This window comes from Macrobrachium nipponense, chromosome 3, assembly GCF_015104395.2.
Source record: "Macrobrachium nipponense isolate FS-2020 chromosome 3, ASM1510439v2, whole genome shotgun sequence".
In the NCBI taxonomy this organism is placed as follows: Eukaryota; Metazoa; Arthropoda; class Malacostraca; order Decapoda; family Palaemonidae; genus Macrobrachium; species Macrobrachium nipponense.
Window position 1 is genome coordinate 110,778,946 of NC_087202.1, and position 24,003 is coordinate 110,802,948.

Below are 24,003 nucleotides of genomic sequence, written 5' to 3' on the forward strand. Positions count from 1 at the left end.
TTGAGGAAGTTGATGGTGTTTTCCTCTGCCCCATATATTTTCGGGCATTCTATTAGCCATATGTGTAGTATCATGTCGAAGGCTTTCTTGTAGTCAATCCATGCCATGCCTAGGTTGGTTTTCCTTCACTTACTGTTCTTCATTACCATTGTGTTTATCAGGAGCTGGTCTTTTGTGCCCTTACACTTCCTTCTGTAGCCTTGCTGTTTGTGGTGGATGGTGTTTGTATCCTGTAAGTAGTTGTATAGCCTTTCACTGATGATACCTGTTAGTAATTTCCACATTACTGGTAGTCGTGGGATAGGCCTGTCACTTGTTATATTTCCCTTGTACTTGTCTTACTGTACAAAGGATGTTTTCGCTTTGGTCATCCAGTTGGGCGCAGGGTGGTTTGTGATACAATGCTGGAGTTGTTCTGCTATTCGTGGGTGTAGGACCTTGAAGTTTTGAGCTAGTATCCATGGACTTCATTGGGACCTGGGGCTTTCCAGTTGGGGATTTTCTTTAGTATGTGTATGACTGATCTTGGCAAATCCTTGTTTTATTTTTTCTTCTGCCTTAGACTTCCTGGACCCATGTTGCAAGTTTGGTGTGTGATACCGGATTGCTCCATATGTTTTCTGAGTCTCTTACATAGCTCAGCTTCAAGAATTTCCTGGTGATTGTCTTCCCCTCTTACTTGGCTGTGTAGTCTGTTCTGGTTGGTTCCGAATAGTTTGTTCTATTGGTATCCTTTATTATTGTTCATGTACCGTTGTATCTTAGGTGCTTTGGCTTTAAGCTTCTGTTTTATATCTTCTGTTGTGTTGTTTAGTCCCTTCTCCTGTACTTTGTATTTCTCGTTCTGTTCCTCCCTTGTTTTATTGCTTCTTAGAGTCTTTTCTGCCATCTTCAGTTTACCCAAGTTAGATCTCATCACCATGATTCGCTTTTTCCAGTCGCCTTTTCCTAGAAGGTTGCTGTTTTTGTTTCTGGTGGGTTGGTTGTGATGGTGGTGTTGGTGTTAGTACCCCCATGAGTTCTGCTACTAGTCTTGTTCCTGCATATGCCAGGTTATTTGTTTCTGTGATACTGGTGGTGTGTATTAGTCTCATTATTATTATTATTATTATTATTATTATTATTATTATTATTGAGTTACTGACTCCAAACCAACTTCAGGTTTATTTTTATCAATGGAGTGGTATATTTTATCCGTGACGTTTCCTTGATTCAAACGGGATAACTCGCTAATTGGTATCTAGTTTCCTCCATGCCAACTCCATTCTCTTATCAATAACCGATATCAGATAGCCTTCGGTTCAACTGCGTAATGGGCAGATAAAATTTGCTTTCTTTTTTTCTTCTTGTTCAATTTTCTCTGAAGTTCATTATTATTTCCAGTTTAATTTAATTATTTTTAGCTTCGTGAAATCCAGCTTCTCATTTAATTCCTGCCGCTGCATTAAAAGTAGAATTTTTCAGTTTCTGATATAATCGAAATGGTTTAATCTTTTTTATCCTCCCGTAAGCTTGGCATACTTGTTTTCTTTAATGTAATTTATATACAACACTGGTTGTACTCAATTTTTTCCAATATTTTCATAATCTTCAACTAGCCATACACTTGCTAAGAAATAAAGGAAAAAAAGGAAAACTTCAGACTAAAGTATCGTGGCTTGGCATTAGAAAGTTCATAATAATAATAATAATAATAATAATAATAATAATGATAATAATTATTCTTTGGAAGCATGACTTTCAAGTTAGTGGCCCTATGGGCTTGTTCCATATGAATAGGGTTCATATTCTGAATACTACTACTACTAACTACTACTACTACTACTACTACTACTACTACTACTAATAATAATAATAATAATAATAATAATATAATAATAATAAAATAATAATAATAATCAATAATAATAATAATGGGGTTTTGCCTCTGTAGCTCTATCTCCAGTTACTGGTTACTGTCGTTGTGGTGGTCAGTTTGCTGACCGGGTCTTCCCCTTCAATTGGGCTGTATACCTGGCTGCCTGACGAAGCTCCCATCAGTTTGCCAGAGGCTGTTGTCGTTGAAATCTTTCATTTCTTTCCATCATTGCTGAGTTTTGCTATTTAACTCATAGGTGGACCCTACCCCATCGGAGATAGGTCCTCATTTACAGCTGAATAGACTATGAAATTATGGTAAAGATCCTTTCCGAAAGAATCAGCGCGAAGAGCTTGCTTAAACTACTATGCCACGGCGCCACATCAGGCAAAGAACCTCTAGGACTAGGATATCAGAAACAGATAGGGCGATACGTGCCCATGACCAGACGTGACGTTGATTGGCAAAATCGAGAAGAAAGTATCACTTGTTGATATTGCAGTACCATGGGGCAACAGAGTAGATGATAAAAAAAGAAGAAAAAATTGACAAGTACAAGACCTGAAAATCGAAAATAACAAGGATATGGGATATACCAGTGGAAACTGTACCCATAATCATAGGAATACTAAATACTGTCCCAAGATCCCTGAAAAGGAACCTGGAAAAACCAGATGCTGAAGTAGCTCCAAGGCTCATGCAGAAGTGTGCGCAACTAGAAACGGCGTACATAGGAAGAAAAGTGACGGCCTCCTAAGGAGGCAGGATGCAGCCCGGAACCCCACACTATAAAAACCACCCAGTCGAATAGGATGACTGTGGTAGACCCCCCCTTAAAAAATTAATTAATTATTTAATAATATAATATTATGCAGCAAACAGACCTTCTTTGATACATGTTTTGCTGAAAATAGTGGCAGTTTTCAACGAATTAATCTTAGACTACAGAGTCTTTTTCGATTCTTCTGTAATTCGTTTTTCTGACTCGGCTAGGTTGTTGAGTAGAATTCTGGCATTCATATTTGTCATAACTAGGATATATGTCAAATTATTTATCGAAATTATTTGATAGAATAATTTTGACATATGTTCATTATGACAAATATGAATAATTGGAATTCTACTACAAACCTAGCTGAGTCAGAAAACGAATTATGAGCAGAGTCGAAAAGGCACTGTATAAGATTAATTCGTTGAAAACTGCCATATTTTCAACAAAATAATAATAATAAATAATATAATAATAATAATAATAAAATAATAAAAGTAAATTACGAGACTCAGAAATCATACAGACAGGAGAATGACAGACAGAACAGAGGACTGGCACAACAAACCAATGCACGGACAATACATGAAACAGACTAAAGAACTAGCCAGCGATGACACATGGCAATGGCTACAGTAGGGGAGAGCTAAAGAAGGAAACTGAAGGAATGATAACAGCGGCACAAGATTAGGCCCTAAGAACCAGATATGTTCAAAGAACGATAGACGGAAATAACATCTCTCCCATATGTAGGAAGTGCAATACGAAAAATGAAACCATAAACCACATAGCAAGCGAATGCCCGGCACTTGCACAGAACCAGTACAAAAAGAGGCATGATTCAGTGGCAAAAGCCCTCCACTGGAGCCTGTGCAAGAAACATCAGCTACCTTGCAGTAATAAGTGGGTACTAGCACCAACCTGAGGAGTGATAGAAAACGATCACGCAAGATCCTCTGGGACTATGGTATCAGAACGGATAGGGTGATACGTGCAAATAGACCAGACGTGACGTTGATTGACAAAGTCAAGAAGAAAGTATCACTCATTGATGTCGCAATACCATGGGACACCAGAGTTGAAGTAGAAAGAGATGGAAAAAAATGGATAAGTATCAAGATCTGAAAATAGAAATAAGAAGGATATGGGATATGCCAGTGGAAATCGTACCCATAATCATAGGAGGCACTAGGCACGATCCAAGATCCCTGAAAAATGAATCTAGAAAAATGGCTTACATAGTAAGAAAAGTGATGGACTCCTAAGGAGGCAGGATGCAACCCGGAACCCCACACTATAAAATACCACCCAGTCGAATTGGAGACTGTGATAGAGCAAAAAAAAAAAAAAAAAAAATAATAATAATAATAATAATAATAATAATAATAATAATGTCCTTTTCCCTGTTCCCAGACATCGAGCTAATCATGAAAGAGAAGTAGTATATTCACTACTTGTTGCCTCAAAGCATCAGACCCAAGATTCAAGGAAAGAATCCAATTATACAGCCTCCGCCGACAAATTACCGGGAAATCAGTGCGGAAATTGCGCTTCATGTTTTCCATCCCGTCGTAGAGGATAAAGACAGTCAGTGCACCACATGTAGGCATCACGTCAGGTTCTTTGTAGCGCCCCTTCTACCCCGAGGTGCAACTCCTTTCATTCCTTTTACGCTACCTCCATTTGTATTGTTCTTCCATCATACTTTCCACCCTCTTTCAACGAAGCTGATTAGTGCAACTACGAGGTTTCCCTCCTGTTACACCTTTTAAATCTCTTACTCCCAGTTCTTTTCAGCGTTCAATGACCTATTAAGTTACAATGCTTGGCCTTTGGCCTAAACTCTGTAATCCATTTCAAGTTTTCCATTGTCACAGTACGCTTGTTCCAGCTGACTTGGGCTACAACCTCAAGGTTTATGAGAGAATCTCGAAAGAGGGATCGTGGCAGATGAGTCTGTCTTCCGTAGTGACTAAATGTATGTCCAGGAAACTGGAAGATTGTAATTCCCTTTTCCTGATGAACTAAAAAAAAAGCTTTTTCGAAATTCTGTCAAGCCGCGTTACCCATCAAAATTCTTACCTAGTCTCTCTTTCAATTTTTTCTTTCAGTCGCGTTGACAATTCTAACAGACTAAGCAAGGTTACTTCTTGGTAAAATTCTTTTAAATATATAATCAAGTGAAGTATCTCGCCTATAATTTTCAGCATCTGAGGTACTACTCAAAAGTCCACCGTACAGAAAGTATTCAGTATGATAACGGACGCTTTACCATGATCAAGTCTGTTCACACTATGGGTCGTATTCCGAAAATGCTGCAGTACATCGCACCAAACACGACATTTTTCAATACCGATAAATTAAAGGACATAGTAACATTTTATATTAAGAGTGTAAATAGAACAACTTACTGGCAAACCGAATATGTGATAGTATTTAGCACAGGTCATAGGTATCACTTTTAAATGCAGAATTAACTGCTCATTACAACTAATTACAACTGATGATAATTACATTCCCATGATCAATTACTTCACTTGCACAGCAGTGCTCATCACCGAAATGGTAATTTGGAGAATACTTTGAAAACTTATTATAGAGAAAGATATTCACGGATATACCACCCACCGAGATAAAATAGGTAGTTTGGTTTTCGAAAGGATATATATGTGTTATGGAAGAGTCACGATCAGATAACGAATAATTACAACTTGCTTATACAAAAATTGAACGATGAATCATTTCCTTAATAAACTGCCTCCCGAAAACCACTATTAAAATAAATGCCTCAAACATATAACCGGAAGTGTGTCGATTTACAAAATATAAGAAAAGGAGAATTGAACGAGACAGAAGTTAAGGGCGAGATGTACCGAGAGATAATAGAGAGAGAGGAAGGGGAGAGGTCGTGGTTTGAAATGCCCAAAAAAGCTGTTTATAAGACATTCAGTTTGAGTTTATGGTCAATGCGTAAAGAGAGACAAATGATAAAGTGTGAATACTGTATTTATTAGGTATTTGTAATGGTGGAAAATATGGTTAAATACTGGAAAAATATCTACATATTATATACTATATATATGTATATATATATTGGTATGTATATTATATATATCTATATATAGATATATATATTATATATATATATCGATAATATACACACACGCACAAACAAACTATAAAAATATATGTGTGCATTTATATATACATATACAGACATATATATATATATATATGTATATATATATATATATATATATATATATATATATTATATATATATATATATGTGTTGTGTGTGTGTGTGTGTGTGTGTATTTATATATAAATGCACACATATATTTTTATATGTTTGTGTGTGCGTGTGTGTATAAGCGGCAAATTTGTTTATAAAGACGCTTTTGTTTCAATTCATTTCCAATCACAATTCTTCAAAATTTTCTAAAATCCTTTCTTGCTAGAAAAAAATAATAATAATAAAAAATCCCAATTTTCAGTGCATCATAGGACGGACATCACATGCAGCAAATTACCGCTCATACGAAACCTTAACTTGAAATTTGAAAAAAAAAAAAAAAACTTTGCAAAACAAAACAAAAAAATCTACCCACGGACAAATCTGACTTTGTCAATACTAATAAATTCGCAAGTAGTTCTTACTTAATCGAGATAGAGACTTTAGTGTATTGTTTATCAGGCCACCTTCTCTGGAGGTAATACCAGGTACATAGGTAATTGTAAGCCTTTAAAGCTAACGTAGAACCTCCGAAGACGCGGGAAAGAGCATCGGACACGGCTACCACTCACCAGCACATTCACTTAGTACAAATCACTGAATAACGCCAAGACTTCAAAATTCTTCCTAAAAGTAAGGGACACACTGGAACCTCTCATTACAGAGTGTCTTGATTGTGGAGCAGCCTCTGTTACTATTCTTCTTGCGTTTAATACATTTTTCTCTATTTATTAATTTCCTTTTTTTTTTCTTTTCAATAAGAGGGAGCTCTTTCTGCATTTCCCTTTACTTCCTCTTTGTTCCTCCTAATAAACACCATATTCTTTGGAAGTTTGACTCTCAAGTCAATTGCCTCCGTGGCCTTGTTCCTTATGAATAAGTGTCTTTTACTGACTTTAATATTAATAATAAAGTAACATTTCGCCAACTTCAAGTGTAACAGGTACTTTAGTCATCGAAACCTTACTAACTGCCCATTTGAATGAACACATTTATTCACATTTTGTTTTGGCTAACTAAATTTTGCTACTGTGAATGCATCGCCCCATTCTTATCCATGTCTTTTGCATGCTGCTATCTTTGTGCTTATATAAAATTGATATTTATTGTTATTATCATTCAGTATATGTTTTTTTATTATATATGTCAGCACGATGATTAAGAAAGTAAATTACTGGAACGGTTTTATTGATAACAAAGAGAATGTTACTGATTTTAGCCAGTGTTCATATTCCTGTATCAAATAAAATTGTAAAGGAAAAAACATTGGAGAGAGAGAAAGAAAGAGAGAGAGAGAGAGATGATGTAAGTTTGTCATAAATTCATTTTACCCCGGTCCACTTGGGAATATACAAAATCACCAAAGCTTGTTCTTTCCTCATGCAACGATAAGAACGTCGTCCCACCGTCGTAAAACTCGTTCCCACAGCCATAAAGTATATTCTCATATGCAATATAAGTTTAATTTTATTCCCCCACCCCCTTCCAATTGACTGTTCTCTCTCTCTCTCTCTCTCTCTTCTCTCTCTCTCTCTCTCTCTCTCTCTCTCTCTTTCGTCGTCTCTCTCTCTTCTTCTCTCTTTCCTCTCTTGTCTTTTTCCGCCAGATAAAACACGTTAGAACGATATCTAAACCTTCCTTTTCTGTATTCAGATTTTCATTTTCCCCTACGAAAACAAGTTTTGGAAAGAGAACATTCTTTTTTTAATGAACGCGACCTCCATTCTTGAATGAAGAGTATATGGAACTTAGGCCAAACACCAAGCGCTGGGACCTATGAGGTCATTCAACGCTGGAAGAGAAATTGAGAGTAAAGGCTTGATAGGTGCAACAGAAGGAAACCTTTGCAGTTACATTAAAAACAATTGTTAGAAAAGGGTGGAAAGTCATTTGGAAGAAAGAATAAGAATGGAGGTACAGCAACGGACGCTGCAAAGAGCCTCAAGTAATGCCCACAGTGCTTCACGAGAGGTTCACTGACGTCACTACCCTACAACGGGGTCTATTCTTTAAGGCTTATATGAAAATCTGTGCTATTTAGTAGAGATTGAAGAAGGAGAGGAAATGAAATAAAGAGAGTCTTCCTGTCTTGATTAATTATTAACTGACGTTATTGATCTGCAGTCATGTTTTCATTTTCTGAACTCGTACTGATGTTTTAAGAGTTGTCTTAGGTACACTAACTTGGATGAACATAATCTGCCAATATCTTTATCTATCTATCAGTCTATCTTTTTATTTAGGTATATTTATAAACATAATAGCTGATCAACCCGATGCTGCCAAGGAAAGCTGAATGACCACCGAGCAATCTCTCTCTCTCTCTCTCTCTCTCTCTCTCTCTCTCTCTCTCTCTCTCCCCTTCCTGTTAAGATAGTTGCTTCAGTTACATTGCCCAGCATTCTGAGATTTTATATTTCACCACTTCTCACCTCCATTCCTATTGGACTTGAAGGGCATCAGGAATGAGTCTGTTTACTCCAGCTCCTCACCAAGTTTGAATTATACTAAGTTTTATTCAAATTACTCAGTGCATGTCAAAGAGTATGTGGCACATACACACATACATCCATATATATATATATATATATATATATATATATATATATATACACTACATACATATATACATATTATATATACACACACATATATATATATATATACATATATACAATATATATATATATATATATACATATATATATATATATATATATATATATATATATAGCTATATATATATATATATATATATATATATATATATATATATATATAGCTAGCTAAATAAATATATGCATGTATATATATATATATATATATATATATATATATATAATATATATATACATTTATATATATATATAATTAGGGATGTGTCGGATGTCTAAAAATGGGATTTGTGGATGCCGGTGTCAATTTACATTTGCAGATGCAGATAATCTTTTAAATTTGTGGATACAAAGATGCAGATGTGGATATTTGATGACCATACCCTCGCGGATGCGGATGCTTATACTCGTTTTTTTTTTTTTTTTTTTTTTTTTTTTTTTTTTCATCTGTCCATCCGCCTGTGGTGTTTGCGTATGGTAACACTGCGTCCTGGGCTTTAGATAGTTACATTCAGCTTACATTGAACAATTATAATATCATATTTCGAATATTAACAGTGTAATTCGCATACTGTAAATCATTAAAACACTTTTTAGTTGCAAATGTACACCCAGATTTCCTTTTATTTACCTAAAACTTACACAGGGTGTAACTATCAAAAGCCCGGGACGCAATGTTACCATACGTAAACACCACTGGCGGTTGGACAGATGAAAAAAAACAGAGTATAGTAAATCTAAGTAATTTAGATATATTTCATTGTTAAAGATGATTTTCAGCCAAATAATTAAAAAATGTGTGGTATATTTGATGTACTAATTGGAAGTAGAAACATAAGTGATATTCATGTATGTGTGTGTATACTTTCATATGAATGTACAAACAGTAACAGTAATACACGAACGTTTTAAGTGATATTCATGTATGTATACTTTCATACGAATGTACAAACAGTAACAGTAATACATGAACGTTTTAGTTGTCTTAGCACGAGGTTATTTCATGCTCATTGCATGGTAAGGGTAACAAAACTCAAAACCATCCTTCGCATTAGAGAGAGAGAGTTTCCTAAGAAATGCAATACCCTGCCTTTATGATTACAATTGCTGTAAATGGCATATAAAGTATATACTGTATGAAGTGTGTAATTCTGTATCATGTATTCTGTGTAATGAAACGAAAAAGACAAATTTAGACAAAAACAAAGAAACTACTTGTAGCTACAATGTATTAGTATAAACTATTGAACACTCAGCAGGGGATGATATCCTCATATCCGCATTCTCATGCTGCGGATGCGGATGTTGTTCGTAGTGCCAATGTGGATGCGGATGTTAAGAAATTGTTTAAAAAATGTGGATAATCTGCGGATGTGGATATGAGATACATCTCTAATATATATACACTCAGACATAATATATATATGTATATATATATATATATATATATATATATATATATATTAATATATATATATATATATATATATTATATATATATATATATATAAATATAATATATATAAATATATATATATATATATAAAATATATATATATAGATATATATTATACACACTATATACTATATATATGTGTGTGTTACTTTTATTAGCCTTGCATCCGGTTTGTCACCTGTCCTCTGATGAAACAGTTCTTGTTTACAGGGCTGTTCACCACAGCCTGATGGAAATATGTCTTGTTTAAGCGGTAGCCGTCGGGTAGAAGTACCTTGACAACACTGAGTCTAGCCACGGGTGCATAAGAAATGATAATACACAGAACAGGAACCGTAAATAATAAGTTTTAATATAGTTTGCAACCCAGCCGGAAAAACTCTTACTGAGAATTTTCAGTCGGATAAGTAAAAGATTTAAATGTATGCGAAACGAACTATGAACCATTTTCTGAACATGATACTTTTAAAGACTGAATCCAATTATTCATTTGTCAACAGTTGATCATCATTGTCGAGTGAACCAGATCATCATATTAAATAAAGATACAAATTTAAACAGGGCGGGCATAGCTTGAACCACATTTGGGTAAGAATCTCAAGTATGTTCGCAATCAGTTGTATCATAACTTCCGTTTCTGCTCTCGATTCTCACCAACTGCTAAAAAGGTGTTTTAAATACAAACCGAGTCAATTCAATCTAATTATATTTTCATGACTAGCTCTGTTGACTCGAAACAGTGTTATAAGATGTCACTGTCGTTCTCTTTTATATCACTTCACTCTCACCTCACATCTCTGTTGTTGCACGTTACACGTTTTTCAGATCCGAGAGCCCAGCAAAGCGACAGAAAATCAGTGCTTTAAGCTTCAGAAAATTATTCAACAGCTGTGCAAGACTTAAGAGCAACTTCTGAATTACGCACCACTAACAAATTCTGCTTCTGTTCAATAATTATAGTCTTAGTGCACAGTGGTGGCATGACTATCGTTGCTTGTGGAATGGTGTGATTTATAAATGTTAGGCCGAAGGCCAAGCGCTGCGACCTTTGAGGTTATTCAACGCTGAAAGGGAAATAGAGAGTAAAGAGGTTTTAAAGGTGAAACAGAGGAAAACCTCGCAATTTCACTATGAAGCGATTGTTAGAAGAGGTTGGGAGGAAAGACTAAAGAAAAAGAATAGGAACGAAAGTACAGTCAAAGAAATGAAAAACTTTGCAGCTACTGGCTGAAGGGACGCTGCAAGGAACCGTAAGTAATGCCAACACTGCACCACTTGAGCTGCACTGACCGCCCCCCCCCCCCCCCACCCCCCCCCCCCCCCCCCCCCCGCCCCCCCCCCCCCCCCCCCCCCCCCCCCCCCCCCCCCCAACGGAGATCACGACCTTGTGAATATACTGTTATGTAGAATTAAACGTAGCGAAAGGTAACTTTATGAAGTTTCTGTCGTCATAATTGATCAGGTGGGGCTGAATACGTCGACTTGTTGAATCCTATAATTTCGGGACACTGAAACCACACACCAGCTGAATCGTACGATTCGGAACGATGTGTTTTGTAGACTCCTGCATAATCCGTTTCAGGCATGAATTTCGACTCGGTAAGAAAATAAGTGATTTCAAAGAGTTAATACAAACCACACTAACGTGCAATTTGCTCATCTGTTTGGAAAAAGGACAAAAGCAGCCAGCCATTCGTAACTTGCTCTAATGAAAACGAACGCGGAGATCTGGGCTTCGTAGGATATAGAGATTGGTGCGATGATTACAAAAAATGACTGGACCGAACTGGTGCTGATCGAACAATGAAGCGGAATAAATCTGCTTTTGGCAGGGCAGCGCCCCAGAGTTGTATGTTAGTTGTTTGTAGGTCGGTGTATTTCTATTTGCATGTGTATCCACGTAAAGGGTTAGCGCCGTTAGTGCACCGCACTGTAGGCATTACTTAAGGTTCTTTGCAGCGTCCCTTCGGCCCCTAGCTGCAACTACTTTCATTCCTTTTACTGTACTTCCGTTCATATTCTCTTTCTTTAGCCTTTCTTTCCACCCTCTCCTAACAACTGTTTTACAGTGCAACCGCGGGGTTTCCCTCTTGTTACACCTTTCAGACCTTATACTTTTAATTTCTCTTTTAGCGCTGAATGACTTCATAGCCTCAGCTTTTGGCTTATGGCCTAAATTCTATGTTCCATTCCATTTCGATCTGCATGTGTACGTTTGTTAGTTTGTTCTTAGCTTTGTTTACAGAAAAGGCAGTCTCCTGACAGTACTCAAGACCGAGCAGCTCTCATTATAGTTCAGAAAGGACGTGAGTATTCGATTGTGGCACATAATGCACGAAACTATTTTATAAACTGATGCATTCTTCAGAAAACTAATCAGTTTGCTCAAAGGTCTGCTGTTTTGTTTACTCGTAAGATGCAACCCATAGCAGTGGGTTTTGGGGGTAGGGTTGGGTTGGGTGGAATGATGAGCGCGGGGAGGTTTAGGAGGGGGGGGGGGCGTTGGTGGGCCCGGTTCTTCAATTCACCATCAGAAAATTCATGTAAGCAACTAGCGGTTGCTGCCTCTCGTTTGCGATGTAGTGATTTAAGCAGTGCTGGTGTCGAACCTGCGAAAGATTGAGTTCCAATGCACCGAAATTCTGCTCTTTCCAAGTGATTGATAAAAACTGTGAATATTGCAGCAGAACCATCGTAATTCAGCATTTTTAGTGCTGTTCTAAATCGCACAGCACCTTTATCGAAAAGATGGTTTTTTTAATAGAATAGCTGTCTCATAATGTATTAAAACTTGTTTCGTAAAGATAAGATAAAGCTGAGAAATAGGAGCAGAAAAGTCTCATTGATTCGTCCACACACAATCAAACTCGAGTAAGCAGTAAAGTTAATCAGTATTAAAATCCACTGCGATGATCCGGCTGAAGCTTATCAGTACTGTAAAACTCTGTAAAACGGTATGAAAATATCGGGTATTGTATAGTGAAACAAAGGGAAGTTTGGTTTATTGTTTGTTTACATAATGTTTTTACGTTGCATGGAACCCGTGGTTATTTAGCATCGGTAACAACGGCTTTACCTGACTTCCGAACCACGTTGAGAGTGAACTTCTATCACCAGAAATACAAATCTCTCACCCCTTAGTGGAATGCCAGAGAATCGAACTTGCGACCACCGAGGTGACAGGCAAAGACCATACCAACCACGCCACTGAGGCGCTTTAAAGGGAAGATTGGGGTGCATCATGGACTACGTCTGGAGGGGGCAGAGGAACGTGACAGCTTAACCAACAATGCTCTAGCTGAGCGCCTCCGGTGGGAGGGAATCTAGAAAAAAATGGTAGCAAAGTTCATAGAATTTTGGAAGAAAAAAGTTTTTCTTTTTTCGTAGAATTTTGGAAATTAATGTTTTTTTTTTCTACGTTAACTTTTAGAAGAAAAAACGAGTTTTCCAGCGTAGAGATTTAGAAGAAAATGGAGCACTTTCCCATTAGCAGAATTTTAAAGAAAAAAAATCTTCTTTCCCCTCTTCTAGAGCCGAACTTTTAAGGGACACACCGATGTAATTCACTTGCAACTTTATTTGTATATACTACGATATAGGATGTTGACATCCACGTATTGGAAATGCGTTGCACTCACTCGCTATTTTTCCTGCAATTAGGTAACTACAAGACCCTCCTTAATCTGCTGTAGAACTGATTACCTGTTCGAAAGCCTTGGCCATACTGATCTGACTAGGTGGATTCCTTCCTCTTCGTGGTTCCAATAACGTTGACGACGCAGCAGATTAATAATCTTATTTGGGGAATTTAGGACCTGAGGTTGAAATCAAGATGCTATATTATTATTATTATTATTATTATTATTATTATTATTATTATTATTATTATTATTATTATTATTATTATTATTATTATTATTCAAAAGATGAAACTTATGTAAAATTCAAGTTTTCAAACAATATGGTGTTCATTAGGAAGAAGTAAGAGGAGGTAAAGGGAAATACACAAAGTAGACATCCCACTTATTAAAAACTAAAACAAAAAAATAAATTAACAAACAGATAAAAATGCATTTGATAATTTACTGAGATTTATTTTATTTGTCGATGCGAAACTTTTGATATACTCAAAACTAAGCAAGTAAAATGATTCATTATGGCATTATTTCAGTGACCTGATTGGTCTTCGGAAGTGAAACTGGTACAATGTTGCTTGTCTTAACGAGGGTAATTGCCAATAGTAAACTGGATAACAATTGATAGTTATTTTGTGCTTATTGAGAGTCCATTTATGTGACGACGAATCATTCATTTTACGGAGGTGACGACGAATCATTCATTTTTACGGAGGAAATTCTATATATATATATAGCCCTTAAAATAAGTATTAAACTTGTACCATTATGCGCGGATAAGTGAAAATGATTTTATACTCCGAAATGCAAAGTCATAAATAAACGCCCGCGCTGCGCACACACACCTACCCACACACGCGCACGCGCACACACACACACACACACACACATATATATATATATATATATATATATATATATATATAATTAACACACACACATACATACATCCATCCAATCCATCCATCCAAATAACCCCAAACAACTTCACTGTGTATGCATATCATGCTACTCGTGTTAGACTTCAATTAAACGGGATGGTTTAGATTTCAGATTCAGTTTCATTGTACTGCAAGCCTTCGAATACATACGTGCGTGTATGTTCTGTGTATATGTATAAATACATACATATATATATATATATATATTATATATATATGTGTGTGTGTGTGTGTGTGTGTGTGTGTGTGTGTATGCATCAGTAAGGACACCAAGGCCAAAACCCGGAACAGCATTTTGTACAACTTTATTGGGACATGTTTCGAGTAGTAATATCATTCGTTATCAACCTACAAAATTAAAATGAATGACATTATAGTTCTTGCAATCAAATTCACATTAATAAAATGATATGTATAAAAATGATAAGAGTACGTTAAAAGATAGCTAATACTTGAAAAAATTTAAAAATAAAAATTGCTAAATGAAACAATTGAGTAGATAAAATAAAATAAAGCAGAATGCAAATTTAAGTCTCAAAAACGGATGGTACAAAAGAACAGTAAATCTACTAAGTCGATATACAAACCAGCAGGATGCAGACTAAAAACACAAAAGTGAGGTAACAGCTACATTTCTAGCCAAGGAAGGCTTTATCTTAACAGAACATAAAACTTCTAAAATGTCGAGGACTGTAGCAAACAGGGCAGAGGTTAAAATAGAAAAATCATCGATATGTAAAGGGTGACCAGACTCCTCGCTGTGTTCCCTAACTGCGCTATAACTAGGTCTTGTAAGATAATTGCCTGTACGAAATGACCTACCAAGGTGCTCAAACCATCTCATCCAAGCTGATCTGGCAGTTTTTCCAACGTAAGTGGCATCACAACCACTGCACTGCCATTTATAGATCAGATTGGACCGAAGGCTTGTTGGTATAGGGTCTTTAATTTTAAAGAAATTTTCTAATTTATTTTGTAAAGTAAAATATATTTTGATATCTAGCTGAGGGTAACCAATGGACAAAATAGAAATTAATTGCTTTTTTAGATCGTAACTATGAGTTCCAGTAAAAGTTGAAGGTAGATAAATAACAGGTTTCTTAACGTTAGCAGTAGTTTCAGGTTGTTTGTTTACATATAATTTTGAAAGTTGTTTACCAATATATGTATTTACGTAATTCAACGGATAGCCATTGTTTTTTAAGAGTGACCTTAGAAATTCCAATTCTTCTTGTAAATTCAAATAGCTAGAACAAATTTTATATGCTCTGGTAACTAGCGTAAATATTAAATTCCTCTTATATTTCAAAGGTGTAGCTGATTGAAATTTAGACATACGACCTGTGAAAGTAGGCTTTCTAAAGACTGAAGTGTGAAATTTATTATTAAGATTTTTAACTTGAATATCTAGAAAAGCAAGTGTATGATTATCTTCGACTTCAGATGTAAATTCTATATTAATATGCTTACTATTAAAGGTACTCTAAAAAACGAGGAGTCTGGTCACGACTCTTAAAAATTAAGAATATCATCAACATACCTCCTGTACAATAAGGGCTTAAAATCTAAAGGGCAATCGTCTAACCATTTCTTCTCCATAAAACACATAAAACCATTAGCCAGAGATGGTCCTATACTGGATCCCATACTTACACCATCAATTTGCTTATATAACAAAAACTGTTAAACGTAGCTAGGATTAAAAGTTCCTTTAACTGAGACCTGTTGAACCCGTTGACAGTATCATTATTATTTTTAAACAACTCATTTAGACAGATGTCAATCGTCTCATCCAGTGGAATTTGAGTGAAAAGAGACTTCACATCAAATAATGCCATAACACAATTATCAAGATGGTTTGAGCACCTTTGTAGGTCATTTCGTACAGGCAATTATCTTACAAGACCTAGTTATAGCGCAATTAGGGAACACAGCGAGGAGTCTGGTCACCCTTTACATATCGATGATTTTTCTATTTTAACCTCTGCCCAGTTTGCTACAGTCCTCGACATTTTAGAAGTTTTATATTCTGTTAAGATAAAGCCTTCCTTGGCTAGAAATGTAGCTGTTACCTCACTTTTTATATCGACTTAGTATATTTAGTGTTCTTTTGTACCATCCGTTTTTTGTGACTTAAATTTGCATTCTGCTTTATTTTATTTTATCTACTCAATTGTTTCATTTAGCAATTTTTATTTTTAATTTTAACGTACTCTTATCATTTTTATACATATTTTATTACTGTGAATTTGATTGCAAGAACTATAATGTCATTCATTTTAATTTTGTAGGTTGATAACGAGTGATAGTACTACTCGAAACATGTCCCAATAAAGTTGTAAAAAAAGCTGTTCCGGGTTTTGGCCTTGGTGTCCTTACTGAAAAATAGATGGCGCTTCCCTGCTGGTGTTTCAATTGCTGTAATATAGAGTATGTATATATATATATATATATATATATATATATATATATATGTATATATATATATATATATATATATATATATATATATATATATATATATAGATATATATATATATATATATATATATTATATATATATGTTGTGTTTAGTTGAACATAGGATTGATTTTAATTTTGTAAGTAATATAGCGTGTTAAAAAGAGAAAATCTTTGTGTCCTTTTATTTTTATTTTTCGAGCATAGCAACGACATAATTTAAAGCAATAATGCATTTGCAAGCACGAAAAGTCTTCTTTTTCACGCATTCAGAATGAGAAATATACGCGGTATCTGTTACATTTACCAGAATTGAGCGCAGTGTTTTCGTATCAAATTCACCGGGATTGGTAAAAGATCAGCAGTGAGGTTTTTCTCGAAAATTTGTGTGGGATGGTATATGACGGAAATGAGAAAATAGTACTCAGATGAAATGACTAACCTAGAGGTAAATACGAATTCTTTACTACGCTTCCAATTACTCTAATTCAGACGGAGCCTAAGAGAACCATTTATATTTAAGCTCTTAAGTGTATAAAAGACCCTTCCCCTTTTACCCGAGGGAACAACGCTATGAAAAAAAGTAAGGAGAGTTATGCTTTTTATGCCTATGAATATGACGAAATCGTCTCGGGAGTGAAATAACAACAAAAGCCTTTGAGCAGATAGAAGACATTCCAGGGCTCCTTATTCCTCCAATCTGGCTGTTCTTTTTTATTTCTTTTTCTATATAAGGAAAAAAGCCTCTCGGAGGCGAGCCATAAAACTTCATAGAAACTAGAATCTCTGGAAGTCCTTTTAGGCGTATCTAACTTTTAGCTTCACATTTTATTGCCATCTTTTCTTTCTTGGATTCACGACGAAACATAATTTTTCACGGACAATGAATATAACAGGAATTAATGGTTTTGTTATTGGCCGTATGACTTTTTCGTGATAATTCTGGGGTCATAAATTCGAGTTTCAGATTCACGTAAATCATTTAATGTTTTTGTGCAATAGGGTTTATAAATTGACTTGAAGGTGACTTCCACGATTGTTTTTCTAACAATGGAGAGTATTCAGTGAGTCCTAAAGACAAATTTAACGAGTAAATTCGTACTAAGGGATATGTTATGAACACCTCACGAGGGTAGCGTGGGAATGACCTCATCGAGGAATATAGAATTTATGCCAAAAGCCAAGCCGTGGGACATATGAGGTCATTCGATGCTGAAACGGAAATTGCAATTAGAAAGGTTTGAAAGGTGTAACTGTAATAGGAGGAAAACCTCGCAATTGCACTATGAAGCAGATGTTAAGAGCGGTTGCATAGCAAGATGGAATGAAAGGGATTGCAGCTAGGGACAGAAGGAACGCGGCAATGAAATTTATGTATAATGTCTAATGTACCCCGTGGTGTGTACCTCATCGAGGCTTTAATATCAAATCCGTGTATCATTACCTCTCTCTCTCTCTCTCTCTCTCTCTCTCTCTCTCTCTCTCTCAAAAACAAAGCTATTAATTACGTGTGTATCCCACAGCTTAGGTCAACAGCGTTTTATTGGATACTTATGAAACACATCCATATTGACCTTCCCCGTCCAGATCGGTAATCAAACGTTGGTCATTCATTTTGTGAGCTACGAGGCCAAGGCGGTGTGACGCACTGTATGGGAGTTCTCACTTTTTCTGTTTGTTTGCCTTTCGATATATCTGTCTTTCTGCCTGTAAGTCTGATTGCGCGTCTGCTAGGAATTCAAAAACGGTATTTGGGGAGTCAGAAGAAATCGGATGGAGGGTTAACCTAGGAGCTATTAAAATCCTGATTCCTCTTAGGACGGGTAGAGCCGTCTGTTCACCTCATGCGGTGCACTGTAGACATTACTTAAAAGTTTTTTGCAGCGTCCCTTCTGCCCCTAGCTGAATCCCCATTCATTCCTTATATCTCTCTTTCCTCCCTCTCCTATCAGTTATTTCATAGTGCAGCAACTGCGAGATTTTCTTCCTGTTACTCCTTTCAAACCTTTCTTCTGTCAATTTCCCTTTCAGCGCTGAATGACCTCATAGGTCCCAGCATAAACACTCGGTGCAGAAACACTTGAAGGCCATTGTGTTATTTCCACGATTTGGGAGAGATATCTCTCCAGTAATGATTCCCATTCTTGCATTATATTTATATTAGCTGAAGCCACTTGGAAAGTTACAAACGACATGATAGAGTACCAAGTACTTTCGTGTATTTAACACATCTTTGGGGCACAAAGGAATATAGAACACAAAACGAGTGAGCAAGAAACCTCCCAAAAAAAGCAAAGTAAAGAAAACAAAAATGATAAAAATATGTATAATAATGTCATTACAAACAGAAACAATATTCGTCCAGATCACTTAACTGCTCAATACCCCAACAAGTCAAGAGAAGGAAACCAATTGCCCAATGACCCCATTACTTACAGAAATGAAAAACTGGCTACTTGTCTACCAGTTTATAAAACATCTGAATTCACAATTATGAATAGTAGCAATAATAACGTCAATAACATACCTAAAAAGACATCACCAATAAACGAAAACGACAAGTAATGTTAAAATAACTGAATGAGCAGTAATATCAATAAGAAATACATAAAAAGGGAATTGACTAGTACACAAAATTAAAGGGTAATGTTAAAACTCTCCTCTATTTTACCTATGATAAGATTGCCTAATATGTACATGCCAGGGTTCAAATTTAAGAGTGTTCCAGAATACGTCTTTATAAAGACAGATTCAATTAAATACACGAAAGTACTTTGCACTCTGTCTTCATTTTTAACTTTCATAGTAGCTTCAGCTAATAAACAAAATCACTTGCTTACTTTTGTGATTTCTCTGTACACACACACACACACACACATATATGTAGGCATGTAAGTATGTATGTATATATACGTGTGTGGATATATATATATATATAGATCTATATTAATATGATATATATATATATATATATATAGACTTATATAATATATCTATATATATAATATATTATATATATATATATATATTATATCATGAATATATCGAGAGAGATTGAGAGAGAGAGAGAGGGCGAGAGTGAGAAGAGAGAGAGAGAGAGAGATTATATATGTCCCCTGTAATAAAGTTCGTTCCACTTTTATGTATACGATATTCAGTGACGTCAGGGTTATTGGGGCAGGACGGCTGGGGCCAATAAAGTCATCTATTCTTCCTGTTAAAGAGGGTCGACCGAAAGTTACCACTGCATAGACTTTCTCCCATATGCATGGTAATCACTTTGTGGGGACACAGCCTCCCGTTATTGGAACGGTTTCGTTTATCGAGGGGCAATAATTGCTTGGCCAGTTTGCCTGGAAATTCTCTCTCTCTCTCTCTCTCTCTCTCTCTCTCTCTCTCTCTCTCTCTCAGTAACGGGGCCCTTCTGCAAAGCAATCAAGCCAGTTTTGGACGAGATTATAAGCTCCCTTTTGCCTTGCTACACGAGAGCGTAGTTCCTAACTTTGAATTCGCAGTAGGAAAAGTTGAGTGCAGGTCATTCTTTTTTTTAACATCCAAATTCACTTATGTACGCGCCAACATGATATTAAAATTGTTGATTTAATTCCCTCTTGCAATTTAATGTTTGAAAAGAAAAAGAAACGTAACCTGAAATGTGCCCATAACATTTGACTTGGCTTGTTGCAAGAATGTAGAACATTTGGTTTGTTATCTCCAGCTGTTTTTATGAACAGATACATTTTAGGTTAACCAAATTATTCTTGCAGCCAGTATAGTTGAGAAACGTTAGGTTCGGACAATATTCACCCAGCCTGAATGTCGACTAGTGACTGCCTGCTTCCTGCAGTGGGAGAAGGCGCGGCGGATGTAGGCAAGGAGAATTGTAGACTCCTGGTTACTGTCCTCTCTCCCTTCTCGCGAAGTCGTCTTCCTGAACGGCCAGAATAATCGTTTCCCTTTGTAGTTTGAGCTGAATGACCCTCATTTCCATTAGAAACTCTTACAGAAAGAATAGAGAAAACGACCGCATATTGGGACAAGGGCTGGAATCGATATCCCAGAATCTAACTGTTCTGAGGAGGAAGGGAGTTGGTCCTTTCGAAGGCTGGTCCCATTTTATTTTCGTGCTTCTTTGCCGAATCTTGTATAGACTCAAAATGTGTATTTCATAGCAGTCGTATTATTTCTTGCAATAACATTTTGGTGCATTAAAACAACAAGCTAGGAATTAGTATGATCAGTGTATTTGAAAGCTTATGGATGAGTATGGACTACTAATATAGCTCTCTCAAAACACTTGATGCACTTAAACGTATTTTAAAGACACACATTTTTATGTTTATATTTTTATAGATGACAAGCATTATCTGTTTAATTAACATTCTTGAAAAAATTGCCGATTAATTATTTTCTTACATTTGACTCAAACATCCTTTTTTTTTTTTTTTTTTTTTGGCATACAGAAAAATTGACGAAGGACATTTGAACATGAAAGAGTTAAAAATACTTTTCCACAGAATGTTTAAGAAAAATTCGCCTGAAGTACACTTAAGAAGATGCTAATCTATTGGACGTTTAGGAAAACTTGTACATAACTGATTTCTACTTAACTTCACTGCTATATATATAATATATATTCAAAGGCCTAGGACACAAAATTAAAAGTGATTGTAGAGATCAGAAAGATATGACATTAGTGTAAAAATTAAAAAGATTACAATGAAATATTCATGAAAGCTCTGACAGACGATTGTGATCCAATGTGCGTCTTAATGACAAAGATTTTCATAATAGCATTTGCGAATCTCAACTTCATCAAGTTAGATATAAGTACTACACGCACACAAGTGAAGTAATGGTACCTACATTGGTAGAATGGCTTTGATTCTCAATAGATTGAAAAGATGAAGGATAGATAATATGCCGCTGTACTTGCGCTGTAGACTCAACGCTCTTCTTCATCTTCTTTCCTACCGTTATCCCTACATTAAGGGGTCGGTTGCCTGATGCACCTGCCCTCTGTCATCCTCCACCAAACCTCTTCTCTCCATATCTTCATTAGCGCCAAATTTCTTGTGTTACATGGAGTGGACCTTAGCTTTTAACAATAGATAATCTTGAAACCAGTTGTAATAATCTGGAAAACTCTGTGATTACCTGTCAGTGTTTATACTGCGGCAATATAGCACACTCTTGGCGTATAAATTTCAGCAATGTTTCAGTAACAGCATAATGTTATACACTGCGCCACAGCATGAGTACAGACTTCCTTCCAGTCTCCAATACGCTTATACACGAGTATTATTACTCCATTGTTACGTTGTTCTTCGGTCTTGTTCGTTATACTTCGTAGAATCTTACTTTTCAAGAAAAAAAGTATATATAAATCTATATGTATATATTGTCGACTATTACTTATTATTATATATATATAATAATATATATATTGATATATATATATATATAATCGCTTACTTCCACTGACAACACAGCTTAAAATGAACTTCCACTGACAACACAACATAAAATGAAATTCGCGGTAAAAGAAATTTGAGTACATATAACTATACAAAAACATTCTGCCCTGAAGGAAACGGATCCATTACCAATTGTGCGTGTACAGAAAGGAAATGATAGAACCTCACTGAACAATCAGAAAGTCATAGACTACTGAATCATTCAAATCTCGGAACAGATACTGTATAAGAAAAGCTCTGCTTTCGACTTCCACCATGGCAAAGGGCACAGACTTTGTTAGAGCTTTCCCTGCACCAGTTTCTAAATCTCGCACTTCATTGAGTTCTCTTTCTTCTGACTAAGAGGGTTTAAGTTCTTAGTGAGATGACGTTCACCTGACTAGAAACTACTATTTGGATCATAAGGCAGTCCAGAGGGGCTTTGCTCCATCAATATCTGGTCACTTCGCCCGATCCTTCCGCTTTAATGAGAAGAGTAGCATCGTCCCCGTGAGGTGACGAGATGCAGGGGGCCTCGGAATCTTTTCTTGGGTCTTCGTTGATACAAGAATCGATGCTGTTTTTCCCTCGATCTTTGGTTAGTGACTCAGTGGGTAAGCTCAGGTGAGGATTTTTGACTTTGTTTTCTAGCGTCGAGGCGAAAATTTCACAATTGTCTCCCTCAGATGTCTCGGACTCTTCTGAAAAACGAAAAAACTAATGTCCTTATATATCTCGTATTAATTCTTCCGTCTGATCGAAAGAATTATTATAACAGATAGGTGTAAAAATGATCACTCTGCAGTCTTGCAGAAGGCTGAGAGTCAAGTACCATTAACTGAACAACGAAAGGTACATAAATACGACTGGAAACAATGTTCCCAGTTCAGTACAACGTAAAAGAGGATGTAAATACAGTACCTATCGTCTCTGCTGGAAACTGGACATGCTTCTTGACACTTCTGGAAAGTCTTGTGCCATTAGGACCGGAGACGGTAAGAGTATTTGCAGCGTGGTCGGAGTTTATTCTGTCGCTGCAAAGACCGCCCTAGAAGAGGAAAAAAAAGGAGGAAATTCTATTCATCACTACACACATGAAATGATGCAAAGTCAGTCGTGGGGATAACTGAAACAAGGTGAATCTGTATCACACAGAAGGGTGGGACTTGTCAGGTTAGTAGTGAGGTTTTTTAGTATGTAAAATTTACGGCTGAAATTATAATGAAAAAATTTAAACTTCCAACATCAGGAAGCATAAGCAGAATAAATATTTTTCAAAAAATGGTTATCTGGATGTTAGGTATACTATGAAAGTTAATTTTTTTGGAAAATAATTAATCGCGAAATATTCAGACATACCAGCATATACTGACAAACATGAGCCTATTATTAAGATATTAGATATTATTTCTAATCAGTAATGATAGACCCCAGATACCACCTGGGGTCAGTGACATGTAGCCATCTCTTGAAGAGGCGAAAAGACGGTTTTGTGTGTCATGTAGGAATGTGCGTATGCAAAAAAAGATACGAGAAAAACTTGAATGACAAAAGATTTCAATATGGATGAAATAAACA

The 24,003-nt window shown here is 36.0% G+C and overlaps 2 protein-coding genes across 3 annotated transcripts in view; one reads left to right on the top strand and one right to left on the bottom strand.

Annotated features, from left to right (window-relative positions):
* LOC135221957 (sodium-dependent noradrenaline transporter-like) overlaps positions 1-24,003 on the top strand; it is a 399,359-nt gene that overhangs the window by 98,616 nt on the left and 276,740 nt on the right. The window lies entirely within an intron of this gene.
* LOC135221958 (uncharacterized) overlaps positions 22,437-24,003 on the bottom strand; it is a 208,473-nt gene continuing 206,906 nt past the window's right edge. The window contains exons 8-9 of the mRNA XM_064260014.1: positions 23,347-23,473; positions 22,437-23,126 (exon numbers count right to left, since the gene is read on the bottom strand). Coding sequence (XP_064116084.1) covers positions 22,876-23,126; positions 23,347-23,473 — 378 coding nt within the window. The 3' untranslated portion in view covers positions 22,437-22,875. The remainder of the gene's footprint in view (positions 23,127-23,346; positions 23,474-24,003) is intronic.